At 54.1% G+C, this 19669-nt stretch overlaps 7 protein-coding genes across 7 annotated transcripts; 5 read left to right on the forward strand and 2 right to left on the reverse strand.

Annotated features, from left to right (window-relative positions):
* Positions 1 to 201: 201 nt before the first annotated feature.
* PG986_015117 (uncharacterized protein) lies at positions 202 to 7310 on the reverse strand (the record flags this gene model as incomplete). The annotated part of the gene is given in 2 exon segments (XM_066851339.1): positions 202 to 6698; positions 6716 to 7310. 2 exon segments carry the CDS (start codon positions 7308 to 7310, stop codon positions 202 to 204), a joined length of 7092 nt encoding a protein of 2363 aa, XP_066692428.1.
* Positions 7311 to 8001: 691 nt separating this feature from the next.
* Positions 8002 to 8760, forward strand: PG986_015118 (60S ribosomal protein eL34; the record flags this gene model as incomplete). The annotated part of the gene is made up of 3 exons (XM_066851340.1): positions 8002 to 8039; positions 8165 to 8288; positions 8555 to 8760. 3 exons carry the CDS (start codon positions 8002 to 8004, stop codon positions 8744 to 8746), a joined length of 354 nt encoding a protein of 117 aa, XP_066692429.1. The 3' UTR covers positions 8747 to 8760.
* Positions 8761 to 9688: 928 nt separating this feature from the next.
* On the forward strand, positions 9689 to 10504 carry PG986_015119 (alkaline phosphatase; the record flags this gene model as incomplete). Its single annotated transcript, XM_066851341.1, has 1 exon — positions 9689 to 10504. One exon carries the CDS (start codon positions 9689 to 9691, stop codon positions 10502 to 10504), a length of 816 nt encoding a protein of 271 aa, XP_066692430.1.
* A 1332-nt stretch (positions 10505 to 11836) lies between these two features.
* On the forward strand, positions 11837 to 13730 carry PG986_015120 (uncharacterized protein; the record flags this gene model as incomplete). Its single annotated transcript, XM_066851342.1, has 2 exons — positions 11837 to 13423; positions 13482 to 13730. The coding sequence occupies 2 exons, from the start codon at positions 11837 to 11839 to the stop codon at positions 13728 to 13730; spliced, it is 1836 nt and encodes a 611-aa protein (XP_066692431.1).
* A 770-nt stretch (positions 13731 to 14500) lies between these two features.
* On the forward strand, positions 14501 to 15253 carry PG986_015121 (uncharacterized protein; the record flags this gene model as incomplete). Its single annotated transcript, XM_066851343.1, has 1 exon — positions 14501 to 15253. The coding sequence occupies one exon, from the start codon at positions 14501 to 14503 to the stop codon at positions 15251 to 15253; it is 753 nt and encodes a 250-aa protein (XP_066692432.1).
* Positions 15254 to 15788: 535 nt separating this feature from the next.
* Positions 15789 to 18059, reverse strand: PG986_015122 (uncharacterized protein; the record flags this gene model as incomplete). The annotated part of the gene is made up of 7 exons (XM_066851344.1): positions 15789 to 16003; positions 16187 to 16467; positions 16506 to 16612; positions 16749 to 17310; positions 17363 to 17641; positions 17773 to 17908; positions 17951 to 18059. 7 exons carry the CDS (start codon positions 18057 to 18059, stop codon positions 15789 to 15791), a joined length of 1689 nt encoding a protein of 562 aa, XP_066692433.1.
* Positions 18060 to 19088: 1029 nt separating this feature from the next.
* PG986_015123 (uncharacterized protein) lies at positions 19089 to 19634 on the forward strand (the record flags this gene model as incomplete). The annotated part of the gene is made up of 3 exons (XM_066851345.1): positions 19089 to 19131; positions 19214 to 19284; positions 19506 to 19634. 3 exons carry the CDS (start codon positions 19089 to 19091, stop codon positions 19632 to 19634), a joined length of 243 nt encoding a protein of 80 aa, XP_066692434.1.
* Positions 19635 to 19669: the final 35 nt, after the last annotated feature.

The raw sequence follows: 19669 nt of genomic DNA on the forward strand, positions 1-19669 counted from the left end.
CATAAAAAACATCTTCGTTCGTGGATCTGGATAATAAAACCACTTTGCTGCTCGCGATTACTTTTTCCATCGTACAAGCAACGCATGCTTTGTTTACAAATTTGAAAATACACGGAAGCTTCCATGCCCAGAAAAACGCCTAGGCGATCCATTTCTTGCGATGAACCGACCTTGATACAATAGTATATTTCTGCCTCCCCTTTACGCGAATTGATCATCCCGATCGACACCGACATCCTCCAACTCCGCAAAGCTATGGAAGTGTAGCGGCCGGTGCAGATCCGCATAGAAGCCCAGCGGCGTATCGAGCTTGACCTCGACCTTCTTCTTCTCCTGGCTGCTGAACGCGTTGCCCATGAAGCTGTAGTTCCACTTCGCGTCCGCCGGCACCAGGAAGAAGCCCTTGTACCGTGGGCTCAGCAGCAGCTTGCGCTTGACGCCCATCGACGTCGAGAACCCCTGCGGTTGGTCGCTGTTTAGGTCGCGGTTCTCCACGCCCCAGCTGAACCCGTCGGGCGTCAGGCCCCACGCCGACAGCGACACCGAGCCCGGCGTGAACGACACGTCCACCGTGATCGACGACTTCTCGTCCAGCGCGCTGTGCCGGTCGCACAACCGCGAGTGCTCCGTCACGTCCGCCGCCGACATGTACGGCAGCTCGTTGCCCGCCACCGTGTGGATGACACCGAGCGCCTCCATCGACTTCAGGTACTCGTGCGAAGGCAGCTGCTCCGGCAGTTGCACATTGCGCAAGCCACCAATCTGAGGAACCAGCACGATGCAGCGAATCTCCTTCACCTGATCATTGTCAGGTGCTGATACACCGTACAGATAGCCGGCGACTTGGACGCGAAGATCCGCAATGGTGATGAACTTCTTGAGGATGTTGTTCGGCATGACATATGTGATGTCGTCCACGTCGTTGTCCACAGAAGAAACATAGATGTTGTTGGATCGCGTTCGGAGGTTGGATGTCGCAATCGCCCTCGTACGCCACTCGGTCTTGGACGCAAATGTTTGCTGCTCAAATTGCGACGTCGTAGTGACAATGATCTCTTCGCCATCCTTGTTCTGGGTCTTGGTCGTCACGGCAGTAAGCTGCGCCTGCTCTTGCTGCTGCTTCTCAATCTCCGCAGCCTGTTGTCTCTGCATTGACGGTGCCGAAATCTCCATACCAAGAATGATATCACGCACTTCACTGGTCGTCAAACTGGAGACGTTGACGTTGTTCTTTTTTCCGTAGTCGTGCAGAATCAGGTCACGTAACTGCGTCTCCACCTTGATCCAGTCCTCATCCGACAGACTGGGCCAGATGTGATGTTCTTGGGTGATGACCGTCTTGTCGGGACGCAGAATGAGCTTGGTCTTGTCCGGGTTGACGTGCAGAGCACGCAGGATCAGGACCAGACGCGAGAAGGCCGTGTAGGATGAGATGCTCTTGAGCCACTCGTCGTACAGATTGAACAACACCATCTGCGGCTCAGTAGCACGCAGAATCATATCACCAAGCTTCTCCACCTTCATGGCGGCCTGGAACGGGAGTTGCAATTCCGAGGCACGAATGGAGATATTGGGGAAATCCAGCAAGTGGACTTCGAGGGGATCCAGCAGACCCTTTCGGGTGACGATAAGCTCCTTCGGCTGCTCTTCCACAGGCAGGGATCTGATGAGTGCTGCCACTTCTTCGGCCGTTTTCCATTTGGCCAATTGTCCAAGACGCTTTTGACCAGCCCAGACGCTCGTGTGGATGATCTTCAAGAACAGCTGACCTGTGCGCGGGTTGAAGATGAAGATGGCACCGTTGATGGGCTTGGTTGTCAGGTTACCTTCGAATGTCTTATGGATGGTGACTCGGTAGACGTTGGTATCATCAATGAAAAGCTTCGTCTGGTTGCTGAACAGCTCAGAGTAGTTCTGAGAGTTGAGGAACTCCTGGTTGCTCTCAGACGCATAGAGCTGAAGACCCTTTCGGATACGCTCGCGCAAAACATAGAGAGCCGGGTTGGCCTTCATGACCTTGCCCATCGCCTGCTGGACAAGAATCTTCAGACCAGGGAAGTACTGTCCGTAGGCGGAGTATAAGTTGTAGGCAAGATCGATACCAATCATGAGACCCGTCGGCGAAGGGTAAATACTCATGCTGTCGTTTGTGTAATCGAGGTACTTCGCGCGAGTGTATCTTTCGATATCGTGGGAGTCGTAATCACCATATCGTAGCTGGATATCGAGCCAGAACTTGTTTGTTGTGGTAGGCTCGATGACATCCTTGGTGTCGTAAAGAAGGGAGGGTCTAGTGACATTCCACTTGTTGCTGGCAAAGAGCAGAATATCGGCGCAAGAACTGTTCATCTTGTACGACTTTCGCGGATGGATGGTTTCCTTCTGCACTGTCTCAATGCCAAGCGACTCAAGTTCTTGATCGAATACTTGGCAGAAATCCATCACAACACTTTCGTGAATCTTCTGCCACAAATGGGCACGGAAGATCTGGATCAAGGAGATCTTGAGTGTCGGAATCTTACCGTGCAAGAAGATACCGGTAAGATCAAGTTGCACCTGGAAACCAACGTACACATTGGCACGATTGATCGTAGGTGACCACCACAGCGTGAAGCGACGGTTGGGAATCTGGTTAAGACCGGATCTTTGGGCATTGGTAAGCTTCTTGAACTTCATGGATTCTTCGAAACCGCTGGCCTTCTCCCAGAAGAGACCTTCCCAAGAGGGGAATCCGGTAGCCTTGAAGAGAGTGTGCTCGAGAATGGTCTCGACACCACCAAGAGCCTGGATGACATCGGTACGGTAGGCGTTCAGGTTCCACAGTTTACCATCGTGCCGTTGGCTAGTCCACCAGAACGGGTTGCTCTTCATGAGTTGGTAGACCTTGAACTCGCTCCTGGCACGGAAACCCTTGTCGAAGCTGAGTGTACTTCTGTCCTTCTGGAAGAGGGTGTTGATACGGGGAAGACCGCGATCCCAGCTGTCCTCGAGATCTTCCAGAGTGAGACGTCTGTTCTGCTGGTTTGCTTCCAGGCGCTTTTGGGAGTACTCGGTCCAGACACGCTGAGAATCAATGAACTCGGCTTCCCAAGGAATGATGTATCTGAAGATGTTGGGGATGAGTGTCTCCTCATCGTGCGTCATACCAGCACGGTAGTGAGTGACACCGGTATCAGTCTGCTTGGACCATCGCTTGTCACTAGCAGGAATCAAGATATGCGAGCCCGAAATCATGCCCAAACCACCAAGCTCCTTGGGAGTGTAGAAGACGGCAGGAGGGAAACGAGAAGGCATCTTAGAGTTAAGACCGATCTTAACTCTTGTCTGGATCTTGGTTTCGCACTTGACGATGGTATCCAGCAGATTGATAGTGGACACTGCAGCCTCGCGGTAGTATGTGAACAGAGCAATCAAAGCGGTGTTCCACTTGTTGGCGATCTTGGTGAAGGTTGTTGATCCAGAAGACATCAGAATCTGTCTGATTCTGTTGTTGAACTTCTGGATGTCCTCCTCGGTAACCTGCAGGAAGGCATGGGCGGTGCGTTCCTTGGTGGTGTTGTCAACAAGCGACCAGACGCTGTCCTTGATGGGGAACTCGTCATTCTGGTTTCGGATCTTGGGCAAGATGCGCACTTCGAAACCGCACATCGAGAAGAGCAAGTTGGGGTTGTCTCGACTGTAAACACTTGCAAATGTGTCGTCCCACTCGATCGTTGTTACGGATCGAGGGAGGCGATTCTTCAGATCCCAGAACACGGCGCGGCCAAGGTTCACGTCGTGTCTCATGAGCCGCATGCGAGAGTCTCTTGGCCAGCACTTCTTGCTCTTGTAGCCGATGACATTCTCGAAGTTGGGATCGGGCTGTTCCGTCAAGAATCTTTGGATCAAGTCCCGGGACTCTTCGGCATTGAACCGCAAGAAGACCCAGATCTTGTCAATGTATCTCGTGTAAAGACGGATCGGGTGCTTGGTTTCTGTCTCCCGATCCCGGAACTGCAGGAAATCGTTGGGGCTGTTGGGCGGCCCGGCAATTTCACTGGCTCGGTTCAGACCCAAAAGGAGCAGATCAAGCACGAGACCATAGTATTGGAAGACGAATCCAGAGAACTGGAGGCCGCGAATCATACCATAACTGTTGACATGGTTCATGTCCTTGTATGTCAACTGGACATTGTTCTTCGCACTGATGTAGTCCGCAAGGTTGTGGTCCATGATCAGGCGCAGGAGACGGTTGAGCAGGGTAAGATCGATCTTCTCGTAGACCTTGGAAAGCTCCGTCTCGATCATAACATTGCATTCTCCATCAGCAGTCTCCCAGACTTGATCCAGGTTGTTGATACCTTGAGCCCACTTGTAGGTCAAGAGGGGCGGGACCTCGGAATCGGAAGGCTTGATCCAAGCGGGGAACAGGTGGCGCTGATCAGCCTGGTACCACAGATACTGGTCAAGGTATGCATCACTGATCTTTTCGATCGGCTCGATGTCATAGACGGGGTTGATTGTGCTGTAGTTGTCGTTCATGTCAATTTGGACCTCCTTGAAGGCGCGCTGCGTCAAGAGGAACCGCTTGATACGTTCCAATGTGGTCCCGGGGCTGTCATAAGCCTGCTCAATGAGAGCAAGCTCCTCACGCTGGCTCTGGTTAAGACGACCCTTTACAGAGTATGCCTCTCGTAGCCTTTCGAGGGCAAGAATGAGAATCTTGGTGTCGTGCTTGTATGATACACTGGGGAAGGGAATGGGAGTGAATTTGCGGGACTCGAGCCAGTGGACCGTCGTCGTGTAGATAGCCACAGCTTCCTCGGAAGAAACGTAAGGTCCATCCTTCATGTAGTTGTGCTGTCGTTCTTGCTCGGCCTTCAACCACAGACGCGTCAGACGACCAACGTTCTTCTTCGCAACCGTCTTGTCCACAGTTGCACCCCTTCGAATTCGCTCACGGTTGTAGTGAGCAACCGAGATCCACCAATCAGCCTTGGACTTGACGTATCGAAGAATGATGTTCTCGATAGGTGCAGGTAGACCAGGTACCTTCCATGGGATGTTACTCTTCCAGCATCTCCAAGCCTCTGACAAATGCTGCAGAACCGTGTTCACCTTATTCTGTTTAATACCCTCAGGCATCATATCCATAAGGTCGGCCATGACGGAAGCTCGGAGTTCGAGATCGAAGTGAGACTCCACACGTTGCTTCGTGACGGTCTTGGCGACTCCCTTACTGTGACGACCTTCAAACTGACGAGACAACAAGTTTCCGAGCCATCTCTCAAGAAGAGGAATAATGCCTCTCATGAAGAAAAGCCATACTCTCCAAGCAGGTGCCCAGAAACCACATCCAGGTCCCTTGCCGACAGGGGCACTGTTGAAACGGTAGTAGATTAGATGCTTCAAATCCTTGCAAGATCGGATTTGATGCATAAGTTTGTATTTGTATCGGTACATGCCCGTGAGCTGGCCGACGTGATTAAAGGCATAGAGGATACCATCAGCAAGCTGGAAGGCGTCGATGTTTCCTAGTCGATATTGTACTTGAGCATCTACGATGAGCTTGGTCAAGCGCAGAATTTCTCGCATGAGATGGAAGGCATTTCCGAAACGCGACTTCTTTCGCTCCTTGGTAGTCAAAGTCTTGACGGGCTTCAGGTTGAAGTTGTAGTCAAGGTGAAGATAAGTAAGGTTCTTGCGGTGAATTAGTAGGTTAAGCATGTTGAAACCTTGACGACAGACTTGAAGACCTGCTTCGACCCAGTCAATGGTGGTCTGTTGGAAGAATTTGGTCTGCTTTAAGCTCTTCAGCAAATTTTGCTTGTTCAGGGACTTCGGGCGCTTCTTGTGTAGCTCGTTCAAAACAAAGGTCTTGAGCAACTTCTGATACGACACGCGAACCTTGACAGGCTGCTTTTCTGGGCAATGCTCAAGATAGAATTGCTTGACAAGGGGCACATCCTGAGCACGAACCATACGACCCGATCTGCGGTCGAATGGGAAGGGAGCCCACCAAAGACCAATTGCTGCTGCAGTATCCTCGTTATCCAGTTCTTCGTCAGCTAGGAAAGGCTCAACGCCAACCGGAAGCTCGAACATATCATCTTCAGGCTCTTCGTTGTTGCCCTTGCCGAAAAGCTCGTCCTCATGGCTGATGGTGATATTCTTCGGGGCAACAGAGCGGGAAGAGATTGGGTTTATGGACGGATCGAAGTGGAAAGCTGGCAAGTTTGGATTGTCCACCTCACTGTAGACAGTCTGAGGGCGGGAATACCAGATCAGCTGCACACTCCTAGGCAACGAGTTGTACAAATAGGGATATGCGACACGTGACTCGGTACGGAGGGGGTTGCGGAAGATGATTCTGTCAATGGCATTGAACTCTCCGAAGTCCTCATCATTGGGATCGATATCCTTGTACAGCGGCTCGAATCTGGGACCGCCAGGCAGTGCGACATTGAGAGCCTTGGCTGTCATGAAACTCTTCATGTCGAACAAGTAGAGGTAATTAGGGTCGAACTTCTCACTCATCAGGGGCCGGCTGAGTCGGTGCAATGTTGCCATTTGCTGCAGGGTCAGGTTCCAGGTCTTGTAACTCGGGCCATTCACGTGGGTTGAATCGACCAGGGGTCGATGTTCGTAGAACCACTCGAAGACAGCCGCATCTTCCTCTTCGTCGAGTTCCATCTGAATGGGCTCAAGAGGCTCGACGTCTTCGATGTTCTCGGACCACGACAGGGAGGCTCCTCATCATCAAAAGGCGGGAACCGCATGCGCTTGAATAGCCTTCTGTCACTCTTCTCCTTTCGCATCGTAAGCCACATGGTTGCCCACTGCGCATGGAAAATAGGTTCGATGACTCGGGGCGTCTCGTTGACCAGGGTCAGGCAACCGTTGACGTGGTACAACACCTTGACCTCTCTCGCCGACTCCCAGGGCATAGGCATGTTCTCAAGCAGCTTCATGACGGCGTGGGGCATGAACTTCAGCGCGCCAAGGTAGCTGCGCTTGTCGCTTGTGTACTTCTTCTGCGATACATCGCCGATGTCCTTCACGATCTTGCGCAAATGCTCCGGCGGCATATCAGCCTTCTGTGTTTCCACAAAGCCGGCCTTCCGCTTCTCGCCAAAGCGGTTCCTCTGCATGCGAAGCCATTCCTTCTTCTTCTGTGCGAACTTGGCGATATGGGGATCGGTAGGAGGGCGGTAGCCTGGCGGCGGCGGCGGTGCTGCGCCAGGTGGAGGAGGAAGAAAGTCGTCGGATGGAGGGGGCGGCGGCGGAGGAGGTCCCCAGCCGGGAGGTGGAGGGGGTTGAAAGGACGACATGGTTCAGGAATGATACTCGAGAATTGAGCTGTCTGAACGATGCTATCACTTTCGCGCCGCGACCCGTCGCGCTTTACGTAGCGTCCGTCTGGCGAGCGCAATCAAGGCTGCAGATTGTAAAAGGACGCGGCAGGATGATGGGTAGTGTAAGCACCGATGCACCTGTGATGTGCACGCAGACTATACGATCCGACGCGGCGACCGTGGCGTGGATTCGGCGTGATGTTTTGATGGATGAAGTATGGGTATCATCAATCTTCCAGCATGCTTCATCAGTCGCCTCTAGAAAATCTCGGCTGCAATCAATGCTCTGAAGGTTGACGAGCTATGATCAATCAAGCTAACCCAGCTTGAGGCTAGCGTGGACGAGGCAGACGCGAAGGGGCACCGAGGTCTCTTCGTGGCTGGAGCTGTGGCCGAGCGGTCACTGCTGTGGCTGGAGCTGGCGGCTGGAGAGAGAGCAGAATTGCAACCCCACTCGAACCCATCCAGCCCAGGCTGATTGGCTTATCTTAGCGGGTTGCACTGTCCTGAGCCTGCACACACAATTTTCCCAAATTTTCTAGTTGCAAAAAGGTCTTCGTCTCAGGAAAAGTATCCAACGACACGACACGATCGCGAGACCCCCCGTTGAAGACCGACCACCACCACATAACGCTTCGAGACAGCTAGTCCCGCCAACACCGTCAAAATGCCTAACAACCGTGTCACCTACCGCCGTCGCAACCCGTACGTCTTTTCCCCAGTCGATTGCCGCTCTTCAATGTCTATGGGCCTGTTTTGGCAGTAGAGAGAATTGGAGCAGCACAAATCCTCCGTGATTTGGAATGGCTACTGACGCTTGTATCGCATAGCTACAACACCACCTCCAACAAGACTCGCATCGTCCGTACCCCCGGTGGTGAGCTCCGCACTCTTCACATCAAGAAGCGAGGAACCGCCCCCAAGTGCGGTGACTGCAAGGCCAAGCTCCCCGGTGTAAGTTCTTCCCATTACCACGAATCCCGACAAAACAGCGATGGGCATCGAAGGGCATCGGGAAAGGAACCAATTCGTCGGATCAGTGGGAGAATGCGCGACTGTCATGGCGGGAATATTTCATGATGGACAAACCTTTTCACCTCGGATTCGACGAAACCCTACCTTTGATCTTGCGCCTTGGACAATCAACTTGGGGCCATTGCCATGCCCATCCGATCAGTCGGCCATCAATCGAGGAACCACCACTGACTTGCTTCTCCTAGATCCCCGCTCTCCGACCCCGCGAGTACTCCCAGATCTCGCACCCCAAGAAGACCGTCCAGCGTGCCTACGGTGGTTCGCGATGCGGTAACTGCGTGCGCGACCGTATCGTCCGTGCCTTCCTGATCGAGGAGCAGAAGATCGTCAAGAAGGTGCTCAAGGAGCAGAACGAGGGTGCCAGCAAGAAGAAATAGACGGTTGTTTTACGAGAAAAGGAAATGACGGTGGAGTGTTTTCGGTCCATCACTTGCTTCGGTGTTCTTGGGGAACAGGGCAACAGCATCGTTTACTGAACGGCTAGGTCATTTGAACAAAATGGCCGTTCACTGTTTCTAGGGCTTCTAGCGTCTAGATGATCGGAATGGAATGAACATCAAGACGCACACGACCACTTTGTCAACGTGGGCCTCGCCCGACTTCTATCCAGGTTGTTCTCGAGGCATCTGCTGGGAATGTGATTACTGCAATCTTGGTCGAAGAATTGCATGCATGCTGAGAATGGGTTGGCGATGGCTTTCCGTCGCTATAGCACAAGCTCATGGCTGCTGATCACAAACAATCTTCTATGGGATCCGTGCATACCACGATATATGCTTCGGATTAGAACCTGGTACATTGAGTTCTGATTCGCAATTAATCCAGTGTATGCCCCATGCCTCCTGGAGACCTTTTTTCATCAGTAGAACAGTGAAGGGACCAGATTGCAACCCATATCGCGAAGAAGGCATACCGAGATTCTGAGTATGATCAAGTAATCAAGTAACACCTGTGCCAACTATATGGTAACTATCATGTGCATGTCACTGAACTGTATGCGTCTGTTTTTGGGCGCTTCATTAAAGCATTGGGCGGGAAGATGCGATACCATGTGATAGGGTGCCAAGCAAAAAGTCCCCTTGCAAAGCTCGGCCTCTGTAGCACCGACAAATCAATTGATTCCTCTTTTTTAGTGCTAGGTTAGGATGTGGTGCTCTTTAATGACGTTCTAGCTACCGAATTTCTGGCCCAGCATATCGAATCCAATCGATCTCTATGACCGTTCGAGTTCGTATCTGAACACATCAATCCCCCAGTAGTATTCGATCCCGAAACAATGCTCAATCTATCGCGACGGTAGCTACGGAAAAGTCATCACAATGGCCTGCAGAATACCACTCGGCCAGTCTTCCGGCGCATTCGCCTCCAGCGGACTGCGGCAAGCTGCCGCTGGGGCTAGCTCACGGACGGCGTTGTTCACATCCTCCATCTCGACGAGACCTTGCAGTATCCAGTCGCCGCAAAGGGTCGTCGCCGCTGCCGCGCCCAGTTCTTGGACGATAAAGACGACGAGTTCTTTCCACACATCCGCCACACGGAGCAGAAAAAGCAGCAGCAGCGACAATCAGCAACCCGGCGACCAGCCCCCGCCGACCGACTTTGGCGCCCTCGACGTCCTGGGCAACACGCCCGTGCCCTCGACCAGCGTCGACATATGCATGTGGTCGGGCTTCCAACTGAACAACGGGACGCGCGTGACGGACGGGTCGGGAGTTCTACTAGTGGGCGGCGAGGCCTTCTCCTGGCGGCCATGGGAAGCCAAATCCTCCAACGCCTCTGCCAACAATCACAACAAACCAGGGCCGGGACGAGAATTCCGCCTCCTGAACAAAAAAGGCCAATGGGACGTCGACGCCAGCACGCTGGGCCTGCTGGGCGTGATCTGGCCGCGGCCCGATCTGCTGGTTCTCGGCCTGGGCCACGAGATGCGGCCCATCAGCCCGGAGCTGCGCAGGGCCATCAGCGCGCTGGGGATGCGGGTCGAGGTGCTGGACACGCGGAACGCGGCGGCGCAGTTCAACCTGCTGGCGACGGAGCGCGGCGTCGACGACGTGGCGGCGGCGCTGATACCCATTGGGTGGCGGGAAGGGGTCGGGGCCGGGACGGGGGACGAACCGGATGTCACGCACGAATAAAACAATAACAAGAAGAAGTCAACATGGCTACTACAAGGTCCAGTCTCTACATGGTATTGGGCAATGCATTGATGGAAGAATAGGGTGGCAGTACCCGTTGCTTCAGGAATTTACCTGCGATATAGGTACGCCTAGGCCCGAGAAAGCACAGCTAGTATACTATCACTGTGTCAAACACTCGTGGATTATGAGAAAAGGTCCGTCAAGTCCCATGCAACAGACAATGAAGCAGCGACGAGTCCCGGTTTCTGCTTACTATGCCCATAATGCCACACTGTACGCATGATATCAAGCCAAAAAGGAATACGGCTCCAGTTGTTCACCGCCTGGGCGATGTAGTCCTACCGACCACGTGCAGGATGGTTGGTGGTAAGGTCGATTTCGGCTGATGCAAATCTTTGTGACATTACCCCCAAGCTCTATCGTTGCAGTTGCACGTCAATAATTCTTGCATCCGTCCCCTTCTCCGTCAAGTTTGGATCAGATCATTGGTCAGATCGTGTATGTGATCATCACCTACTTGGTTCTAGGAAACCACAAGCAAGTCCTGCATGTCAATATCCTCCCACATGCAATGTCTTGATGGCGAAAGCGCTGCTTTTTTTCTTCGTACAATGCCTACTTCTTAGTACTTGCCATGAATGCACGGCCAGCCGGACTATCCAATTAGTCAATATAACTAGTGGACAACTATGTACTTATATCCAGTGGAAAGAACGTTCCAAGATGTGATTGATTCAATGCAACTACACCTTATCTATGATCGCTGGACAGTTGCTGCTGCTTAAGGTAAGCATGTGCTTCTGCATAATTCCCGAACTCGAGCAAAACGGAGCTGCCTGAGTCGGGTTGACCCAATCACATCGTTACGTCATATCGGGAATCTCGCGATTGCACCGATTTGTACACACTAGATTACATTACTTAGGTAAGAACCATACATAAGTGGCAATTGGTGCAAGCGCATACACTGCCTGTCATCGCCGGTCACTTCCACGATGATGCGTCAGACACCGTCGTAGCTGACCGGATTTAATCAAAAACAGAGAAGGGTCCCCCCCCACGGGCAGAAGCTTCGACCCAGCCGGGACGGCCTGCGGGAGAAACCCAAACTTCTTTGCCGTCCGTTGGGCAGAGAATCTCATCCTGCACTCAACAACACCATTAACTACCGCATCGCAAGACCTGGCCGCCGCCCAAGAGAGCTATTGCGCAATATTCAATGCACCTGCAACCAGCATCTCAAACAGTCTCATCCAAGGTAAGTCTCAGGCCTCACAGACGCCAATGACCGGAGCTCCCAACTAACTCGCTCGCAGCCAGTAAGACACAATGGAGAGTCCCAACCACGCAGATGAGGACCCCAAGCTCCTGCGTGAGCACTCCGAGATGAAGTCGTTCCAGACGAGCCGCTTCACCTACCCGGAGATCCGCGTCTTCTACCGCGCGCACCCCAAAGCCGAGGAGCTGCCCTCGGACCCGGCGCCGCTGCCCCTTCTCGTCTTCCTGCACGGCCTGGGCGGCAGCATGGCCCAGTTCCAGCCGCTACTGGCCAGCCTCTCCAACAACGCCTCGTGCCTCGCCATCGACCTGCCCGGCTGCGGCCTCTCCGGGTTCGCGCCCAAGTCGTGGGCCGCCTACTCGGTGCCGGCCCTGGCCGAGCTGCTGGAGCTCGTCATCGAGCAGCACCGCGACCGCGCGCGCGGGCAAAAGGTCGTCCTGATCGCCCATAGTATGGGCAGCGCGCTGGCCGCGCGGCTGGCCAACACGTACGGACCGCACCGCACGATTTCTCCCCACGTGATCGGCGTCGTGGGCATCTGTCCAGTGGCGAGCTATCCAAAAGGCCACAGAACCCTCCGCAGGCTGCTCTGGGTTCCCACATGGCTTTTCAGCCTGTACAGGATGTGGGATCAACGTGGCGGGCCGTACAGTGCCAGTGTCACTCGATTCGTCGGGCCCGAGGCCGACCTCCCGTCTCGCGAGCTCCAATTACGCTTTAACAGGCAGAGCCGCACGGCGGTCTTCCGGCGAGTGGCCTGGGGTCTGCTTCCTACGACCACCGTTGACGGAGAACTTGTCGGCGGCCTGTTCGGGGAGCCTACGTGGGCTGGGCTCAACATCCCCGTCTTCCTCATCGGGGGCGAGAGCGACCACCAGACACCACCCACCGATGTCGCTCATATTTTGCAGGTCTTGGAAAAGGCGATGCTTCCACCCCAGCAGCTTCCATTCGTTTCCGCGGTTTCGCCGCGGAACTCCCTTCGCCCACGGCGGCCGTCAGCCGACCATCCGCCCAGCAGCCCCTGCCGAAATCCATTAGCACTATTACTGACAAGGACTTTGAACGGCGGCGGGAGCAGCTCGGAGTCGGCGAGGAGACGTACGAAGAGTCCTCGACCCCCTCGTGACGATTCCCAGACGGCTATGCCCGCAGTGCCCGAACAGCCACTACAGCCAAAGAAGGTGGTGAAATCGCAAATATTGGGGAGACCGGCAGGCCACGCCTTGCTTTACACGCCGAAGACTGTCCGTACCGTGTCGGGCTTGATCTGCAACTTCCTGTCTGAGAACATCACCGGGCGGTTCGACCTGGGCTGGCAGCTTCAGTACCTCTCGCGTGAAGGCAAGTGGGATGTCAAGAACCTGGCCAAGTGGAAGAAAGTCCAGCCCGTCTCGGAGCCCATCTGCGGTATCTTCCGTGCGATGAAGACGCTTCGTGAGATCGACGAGGATCACTCGCCCAGAGTCTTCGTTCCCAAGTATGGCAATCTCATCAAAGACATCATCGACATCAGTCATGACAATCCTGTCTATGATGCTCTGGGACTGGAGAACCACGGGATCAAGTACCACAAGTTCGCGACTGTCTCGAAGATTCCACCCACTGATGCAGAAGTTGCAACTTTCGTCGCCATGGTGAGTATTCTACGTTATCCAACGTCTGTCAAAGGTATGTCAAGCTAATCAGTAGTAGGTTGACCGCGTTCGAGAAGACCAAAAGGCCAGAGCCAAGGCCGAAGGATGGGAAGAGTATGCCATCGGCGTCCACTGTCACTATGGATTCAACCGGACTGGCTATTTCATCGTGTGCTACCTGGTTGATCGCATGGGCATGGACGTCCAAAATGCCATCAATACGTTTGCCGAAGCCAGACCTAACGGGATCCGACATTCGCACTTCCTGGACAGCCTGTTCCTCCGGTACTCTGGCGTTAAGAGCTGAAGGTTATAGGTTTCACTTTTATTTCTTTCTTGAATGACTGATGGCGTTCGTTGGTTTGGCTTCAGTGAGCAACCTGGGGTTTTGGCATTCATTCATGGAGCGGCGCAGCAACGATCGGCTTTATTCCCTTTCATCTTTTCTTCTTCAGCGATTTCAAAGGGTATAGATTCAGGTATTCTTCCAGCGGTACTTGGTTATTGGATTGGCGTAGCGCAACAGGTTCCACGGGGTTCGGAAACTCTATACCCATGAGTGTTCTGCTTGTTTGTTTCCCTGCCATGGTCAACTTCTTTGTCACATAGTTGTTTTTCATCATCACAATAGCGATTGTTCTTTATCTTTCATTTCCACTTAAAGCCTTCTGGAATGCTTGGGAAACCCGACTTCTGTGTTGTGTTGTTGTGTAAGTGACTGGTGACTCAATCGTGGCCCCCCTTTAATGCTAAACAGACCGAAAGTGCTCAGAGATTGAATACAACCAGGCGCATACCTGGGTTTATATAAACCTACTGGGTCCCATGATGTCTGCCTGCTACCTATTTCCGATGGCTCATACCATTCAATTAATGTTGTGACTCTTTACCTTTCTCCGGTAACTCTGGACAGAGGGTATTTATTCCTGCCGATTTCCTCGCAGCAGTTCAGACCGACCATCATCCACAACTACTCACAAACATATCCAATCACTTCTCACACAAGTCGATATTGAGCCTCTTAAACTGAAACATCACTCAGACCTCTTCACTTGACAACAAACCACAATCATCACTATGTCTTTCTCTATTCTCAAGTCAGCCCCTCGTGTTGGCTCGCGTGCCATTCAGGCTGCCATCACAAGGCCGGTCTTGGTTCAGCAACGCTCAACCTCCTGGATGGGGTTCGAGCAGCCCAACCCTTCGGCATACAACCCTCCACCATCACAGCCACCTCAGGAGGGCGGCGAGATGGAGAAGGAGACGAAGAAACTCCTCCGCCAGCAAGCAACCGCTGCCGTCCCGTCTGCTACTGGAGAGCCCAGCAGCAAGCCCCCTCCCAACAACAAAGTCCCCAGCGTCCTCGGCAAGGTGGTCAAGCACGAAGGCTTCGTCGACTGGCTGACGCAATACCTCGCCAAGGCCAAAGCGAAGAAGCAGCAGCAAAAGAAGGCGAAAGAAGCCGAGGCCCTGAACGCCGCGTGCCGCCAGCAGCAGGCCGCCGAGGCCGAGGCGGTCCGGGTCCTGGTCCGGCAGCGGCCCTACTACGAGCTGCAGACGCTCAAGCTGCGGATCCCGGGGTGCCCGGCGACGTACGGGTGCGCGCCCGAGGCGCTGCACGACCCGGCCTTCGACACGGACCCCGTCGAGGGGTGCGGCCCCGTCCGCAAGTGGCGGTACGATTATTATACCGAGCGCCGCATCACGGAGCTCGCGCAGGAGGCCGCGGAGCGGAGCCGGCTCGCGGCCAAGAAGAGGGAGATCAAGAGCCAGTACCGCGAGGCGCTCCGGAAGGCGCTGCGGGAGGAGCAGGCGAAGCCGCACGACTGAGCGAACTTCTAATGGCTAGGCTGTTTCTTCTGGTGGCTGGACTCTCGTCTTGCCTATCAGATTGACGGATGACCCATCTCTCAAAAACGTATGTATGGGCGGACGGGCGGCCATGCGTATACACACATCGGATTGGAGTTTAGGGGGGGGTTCTGGAGCAATTGAGATGAGATTGAGAGGGAGGAAGATTTTCACTTTCGAGTTTTGGTTTTGATGATACCTTCTCCACACACACACTGTCAAGCCGGTGTGCAAATTGGCTAGGACCTCTTAGACTGGTCAACATACACATATTGAATAGCAACTTGCAATTATACCCAACATCAATGACAACTTGTAAATGTGACTCGCACCTTGATCGTATACCTTCATGTGCCTGTAGACTAACTTATTCGCTGGCACTTGCTCGCCCCATTTGCAACATTTGGGCATTGGCTGATCGAACTTCCTAACCCAGACGAAGCATCTTATTATCAAATGAAGACCAACAAGAGACGCGAAGGGCCTCCCGTCTCACCGGACTCCGACTTCCTTTTCACAGAAATTCCTTACTTTTCCACGCCTTTGGTCCTGCAGCGGCAGCACACATCCTACCATCCTCGTCAACGACCCAAACCTCGCTCCCCACCCCCACGGTGGCGTAGAAGAAGTCGTCGGGGTCATACTTCTTCTTAATATCGAGCAGGCGGGGGTAATTTGTACCCCAGAACGTCTCTTGGAAGTTTGGCTGTCTCCAATCGGCCTCGTTGACTAGATATAGCACAAAAAGCAGACATTTTAGTACCCCGATGGCCAGTGTCAAGCAGCAGGAAGGAGCCTAGGCTAGGCACGGGACGTGAGGAGGAGCGAGTTATCATTTCCCTCTCTCTCTTGCGCGCGGTGGAAAGAGAGACAACAGGCAACTGATGGACTTGCTTTGCTCTGCACACTTACCGTAGGCTCCGCTGCCCGGCGTGGCAGCCTCAATGGCCGGTATGATAACATCGGTCATCTTATCCAGCAGCGCAACCATATCGGCCCAGGGCGCCTCGAAAGACCAAGGCAGATACAGCACCGCGTGGACGAGGGCATCGCGCCAGGCCGGATGGACCGAGTTACTGCCGCCGCCGCCGCCGCCGCCTGTCTTATCACTACCATCAAACGACGACACGTCGGTCGCGACGCCGGTCCAGGTAGCTCCCTGCTCAATGACGAAGCGCCACGCGTCGGATAGACTGTGGTTGTTATTGGTTTTGGCGTCGTTGACGACGACAGCGCGGGGATCAGGCGGGCGCCGTAATGCCAGATGCCGACCTGGACGATGCCTTGCGGCAGGGGGCCGAAGTACGTATCGATGTGGTCGTGGTACGTATCCGATTGCTGCCGAGGGAGGAAAAGGAAGAAGGAAACTGGACGTTAGCTTCTTCACATGGATGAACACGGGACGTTGCCACCACCACTCTCCCGCTTCCCTCGGTTACTGAAATGAATCAAAGAGGTAGAATGCTTAGCTTACGGTGAAAGCAGCCGTGTAATTAACCCCCAAAGACTCGAGGGCGGACTCGAATGGCTCCAATATGCCCTGCACGTCCTCTTGCGTCTTATTGTACGCCGTCAAGGACATGATGGAGAAGGAGCTCGTGTTAAAAACGGAGACCACCATGGTCCCGGCATCTACCATGGCCGGCAGCGCCTCGTGGAAGGCGTCGATCCCCGCGTACAAGCTCTCGGTCGAGTGGCCATTATCGGCTGTGTCGAATGACAACGTCGCACCACTGACAACGGCGTCCGGGAACGCCTTGGCAGTCACTGATACGACAACACCAAACGTGCTGCCGCCGCCTCCGCCGAGGGCCCAGTAGAGGTCCGCCTCCTCCGTTCTGCTGGCGGTCCGCAGCTCGCCGTCGGCTGTGACCACCTCCCAGGACAGCACGTTATCAGCCGAAAGTCCGAAATTGGTGCTGAGGGCCGAGTGGCCGCCGCCCTGTGTGTAACCCCCGGCGATGCCGACGGTGGTACACTCGCCCCCGACCACGACCAGGCCGCGATCACGCGCCGCGCGCAGGATCTCGTACCCCCTGGACGCCCGCGCCAAGTCTCACCGCCGGGCCTTGGTAGGCGTCATCGGACCATTCAAGGAACTCGATGTTCTTCAGGTGGTGAGTCCAGACAGCGAGCGCGCCGGCGCCCGTGGACCGGCCCAGGAAGTCGTGGCCCGTGTTACGGGTCACGAAGCGGACGTTGCGGCTCTGCGCGAACGCGATGGCGGCCCGTACGTCGTCGGCGCCGGTCGCGTCGACGGCGTAGCGGACGTAGTTGCCGAGCTCGCAGGGGCGGGCCCGGGGCTGGAAGGGGTCGCAGCTTTGGTTGGCGAAGAGGGGGGTCATGACCGACGAAGACGATTCCATGCTATTTATTGGGTCATGATATTGTTCATCATCATAAGCATACATACATCTCCCCGTTCTTCTTTCTGCTCGTTCCTCCTCTTAGTGGCTAACCAACTGAATTGGTAGTCTGGGAAAACAGACAAGACTTACTGGATTGTCTCCCACTGCCATTGGCTCCGCAGACTCTCGCACGTGGCTTCGTCGTAGCTCGGGTCGTGGCAAGGGGCTCCCAGGGGCACCGTCTGGATGAGGCGACCGCCGACGGTTGCGTTGAGGCTGGACCAATCTGCAGCAGAGGGCCAGCAGGCTTCGCCAGGGAAGCACTTACAGAGCGATGCGGCCGAGTCACCGCCGGTGGGAAAGGCATGATGAGCCAGGGTGGCGGTAGCAGCAATGCCAAGGGCCACAGCGCACGATGGGATACTTAAGACCTTCATGCTAGATAGGAAGAGTTCTCTGGCAGCGACGCAAGGGATATAAGTATTGGCTATCAGTCAAATTGGCGTGTATACTCCAGGCAAGGATGATCGTTCTCCAGGAGTATGAGGACTTTTGTAACACGATCCCTAAGAGAGGGGTACCAGCCTCTTGCGGGGGCGTAACACTGAAGAACTGTTTGCTTGTCATGTATGGATGTTACACTACATACCACTGCCTACATGCTTGCCTTGCTTGAACGACTATTGACATTGACATGGCTGATTAGATAAAGGGCCAGCCAGCCCCTATGTCGTCCTGCTTCTGCACGATCTTGGCCGCCGCCCAACAGCTTGAATCATTAACATGAGCGCCACACCAGATCAGCTGAGGCCTCGAGAAGTTGCCTACTTTATGTTCCACGTTTATCATACGTCCAAATCTCAAGTGGCGTCTTTTTAGGCTAAGATTGCGAAGGTAAGCCAAAGCTTGGCTCTCGTGGGGAAAATTGCATATCGATACGGCATTAGCGAGTGCTAAAGCAAACACCTGGGTTAAGCTTAAGGGCTAAGAAGAAAGGATATAGCTAAAGTTATTTACATTTATAAGTAATAAAATTATGCGAACTGTGTATATTAACACTTAGCCCTTAATTAATTTATATTACGTAATCAGTAATTTCTAAGAAACTTCTACTAATACTATAAATGTACATACCGTGGCTTGGACATGGAAAACCAACAATGACGTCCGAAACGACGGACCCAAGATCACGGCCATCTCCATTGTGTTTTCCACCGCCTCGCTCCTCGTCGTACTTTTGAGGGCTGATGTGCGATTCTTTCTCCTCAGGTTTGTCGGTACCAGTAAGGCTGTTCACGCCTGGAAAGAAGACATCTACTACGAAGTTACACATCCACTGACAGAGAGGATTGGATTCACTGGAAGACGACTGGACCATTTTCGTAACTTGGGCAAATCAATTCTCGCACCCAATGGGAAAGCTATCCCGAGTTAATCAGTAACATCATCACTGACACCCACCCGTCATGCAGATACTCGGCTGTGGCTACGCTGTTTGCACCATCATCCGTAAGTAAGTCCTCACCCCTCACGTCTACATAGGGAGAAGTTCCATCCTACTGACACAGAGACTGGCGAAGAACGCTACCAGAAACGAAATGGGGTCCGGCCCTCGATGACTTCGAAGCCATGCCTGAGCAGAACCTCTACAACTATGGTCTGGTGCAATACATTGGCCCGCCATTGTGAGTAATCATCCAGCATCCTCTTACACCACTGCCCCTCTCTCCTGGATATACCGACCAAGCCAGCCCCTTTACCAACCAGTCCCATGTCCATCCCTCTCTCCCTCCCACCCCCTTGATCTCCCATGCTAACCACCAAACCCCTCACCACAACACACAGCATCTTCCTCCCATTCCACACCCTCGCGCCCCTCCCAGTACTTCGCCGAGAAGACGTCGTCGCGCTCGGGCTTGGGCGGCGGCACGGGGGCGACGGCCGCAGCACGTACTACGGAGGGCGAGAGTGGGGATGGGGACAGGACCGGGGCCGTCGTCCGTTTCCTATGAGTTGGGGCCGATGCAGCCGTCCGAGGCAAGCCGAA

This window comes from Apiospora aurea, assembly GCF_038362705.1.
Source record: "Apiospora aurea strain CBS 24483 chromosome Unknown utg000011l_segment0_segment0, whole genome shotgun sequence".
In the NCBI taxonomy this organism is placed as follows: domain Eukaryota; kingdom Fungi; phylum Ascomycota; class Sordariomycetes; order Amphisphaeriales; family Apiosporaceae; genus Apiospora; species Apiospora aurea.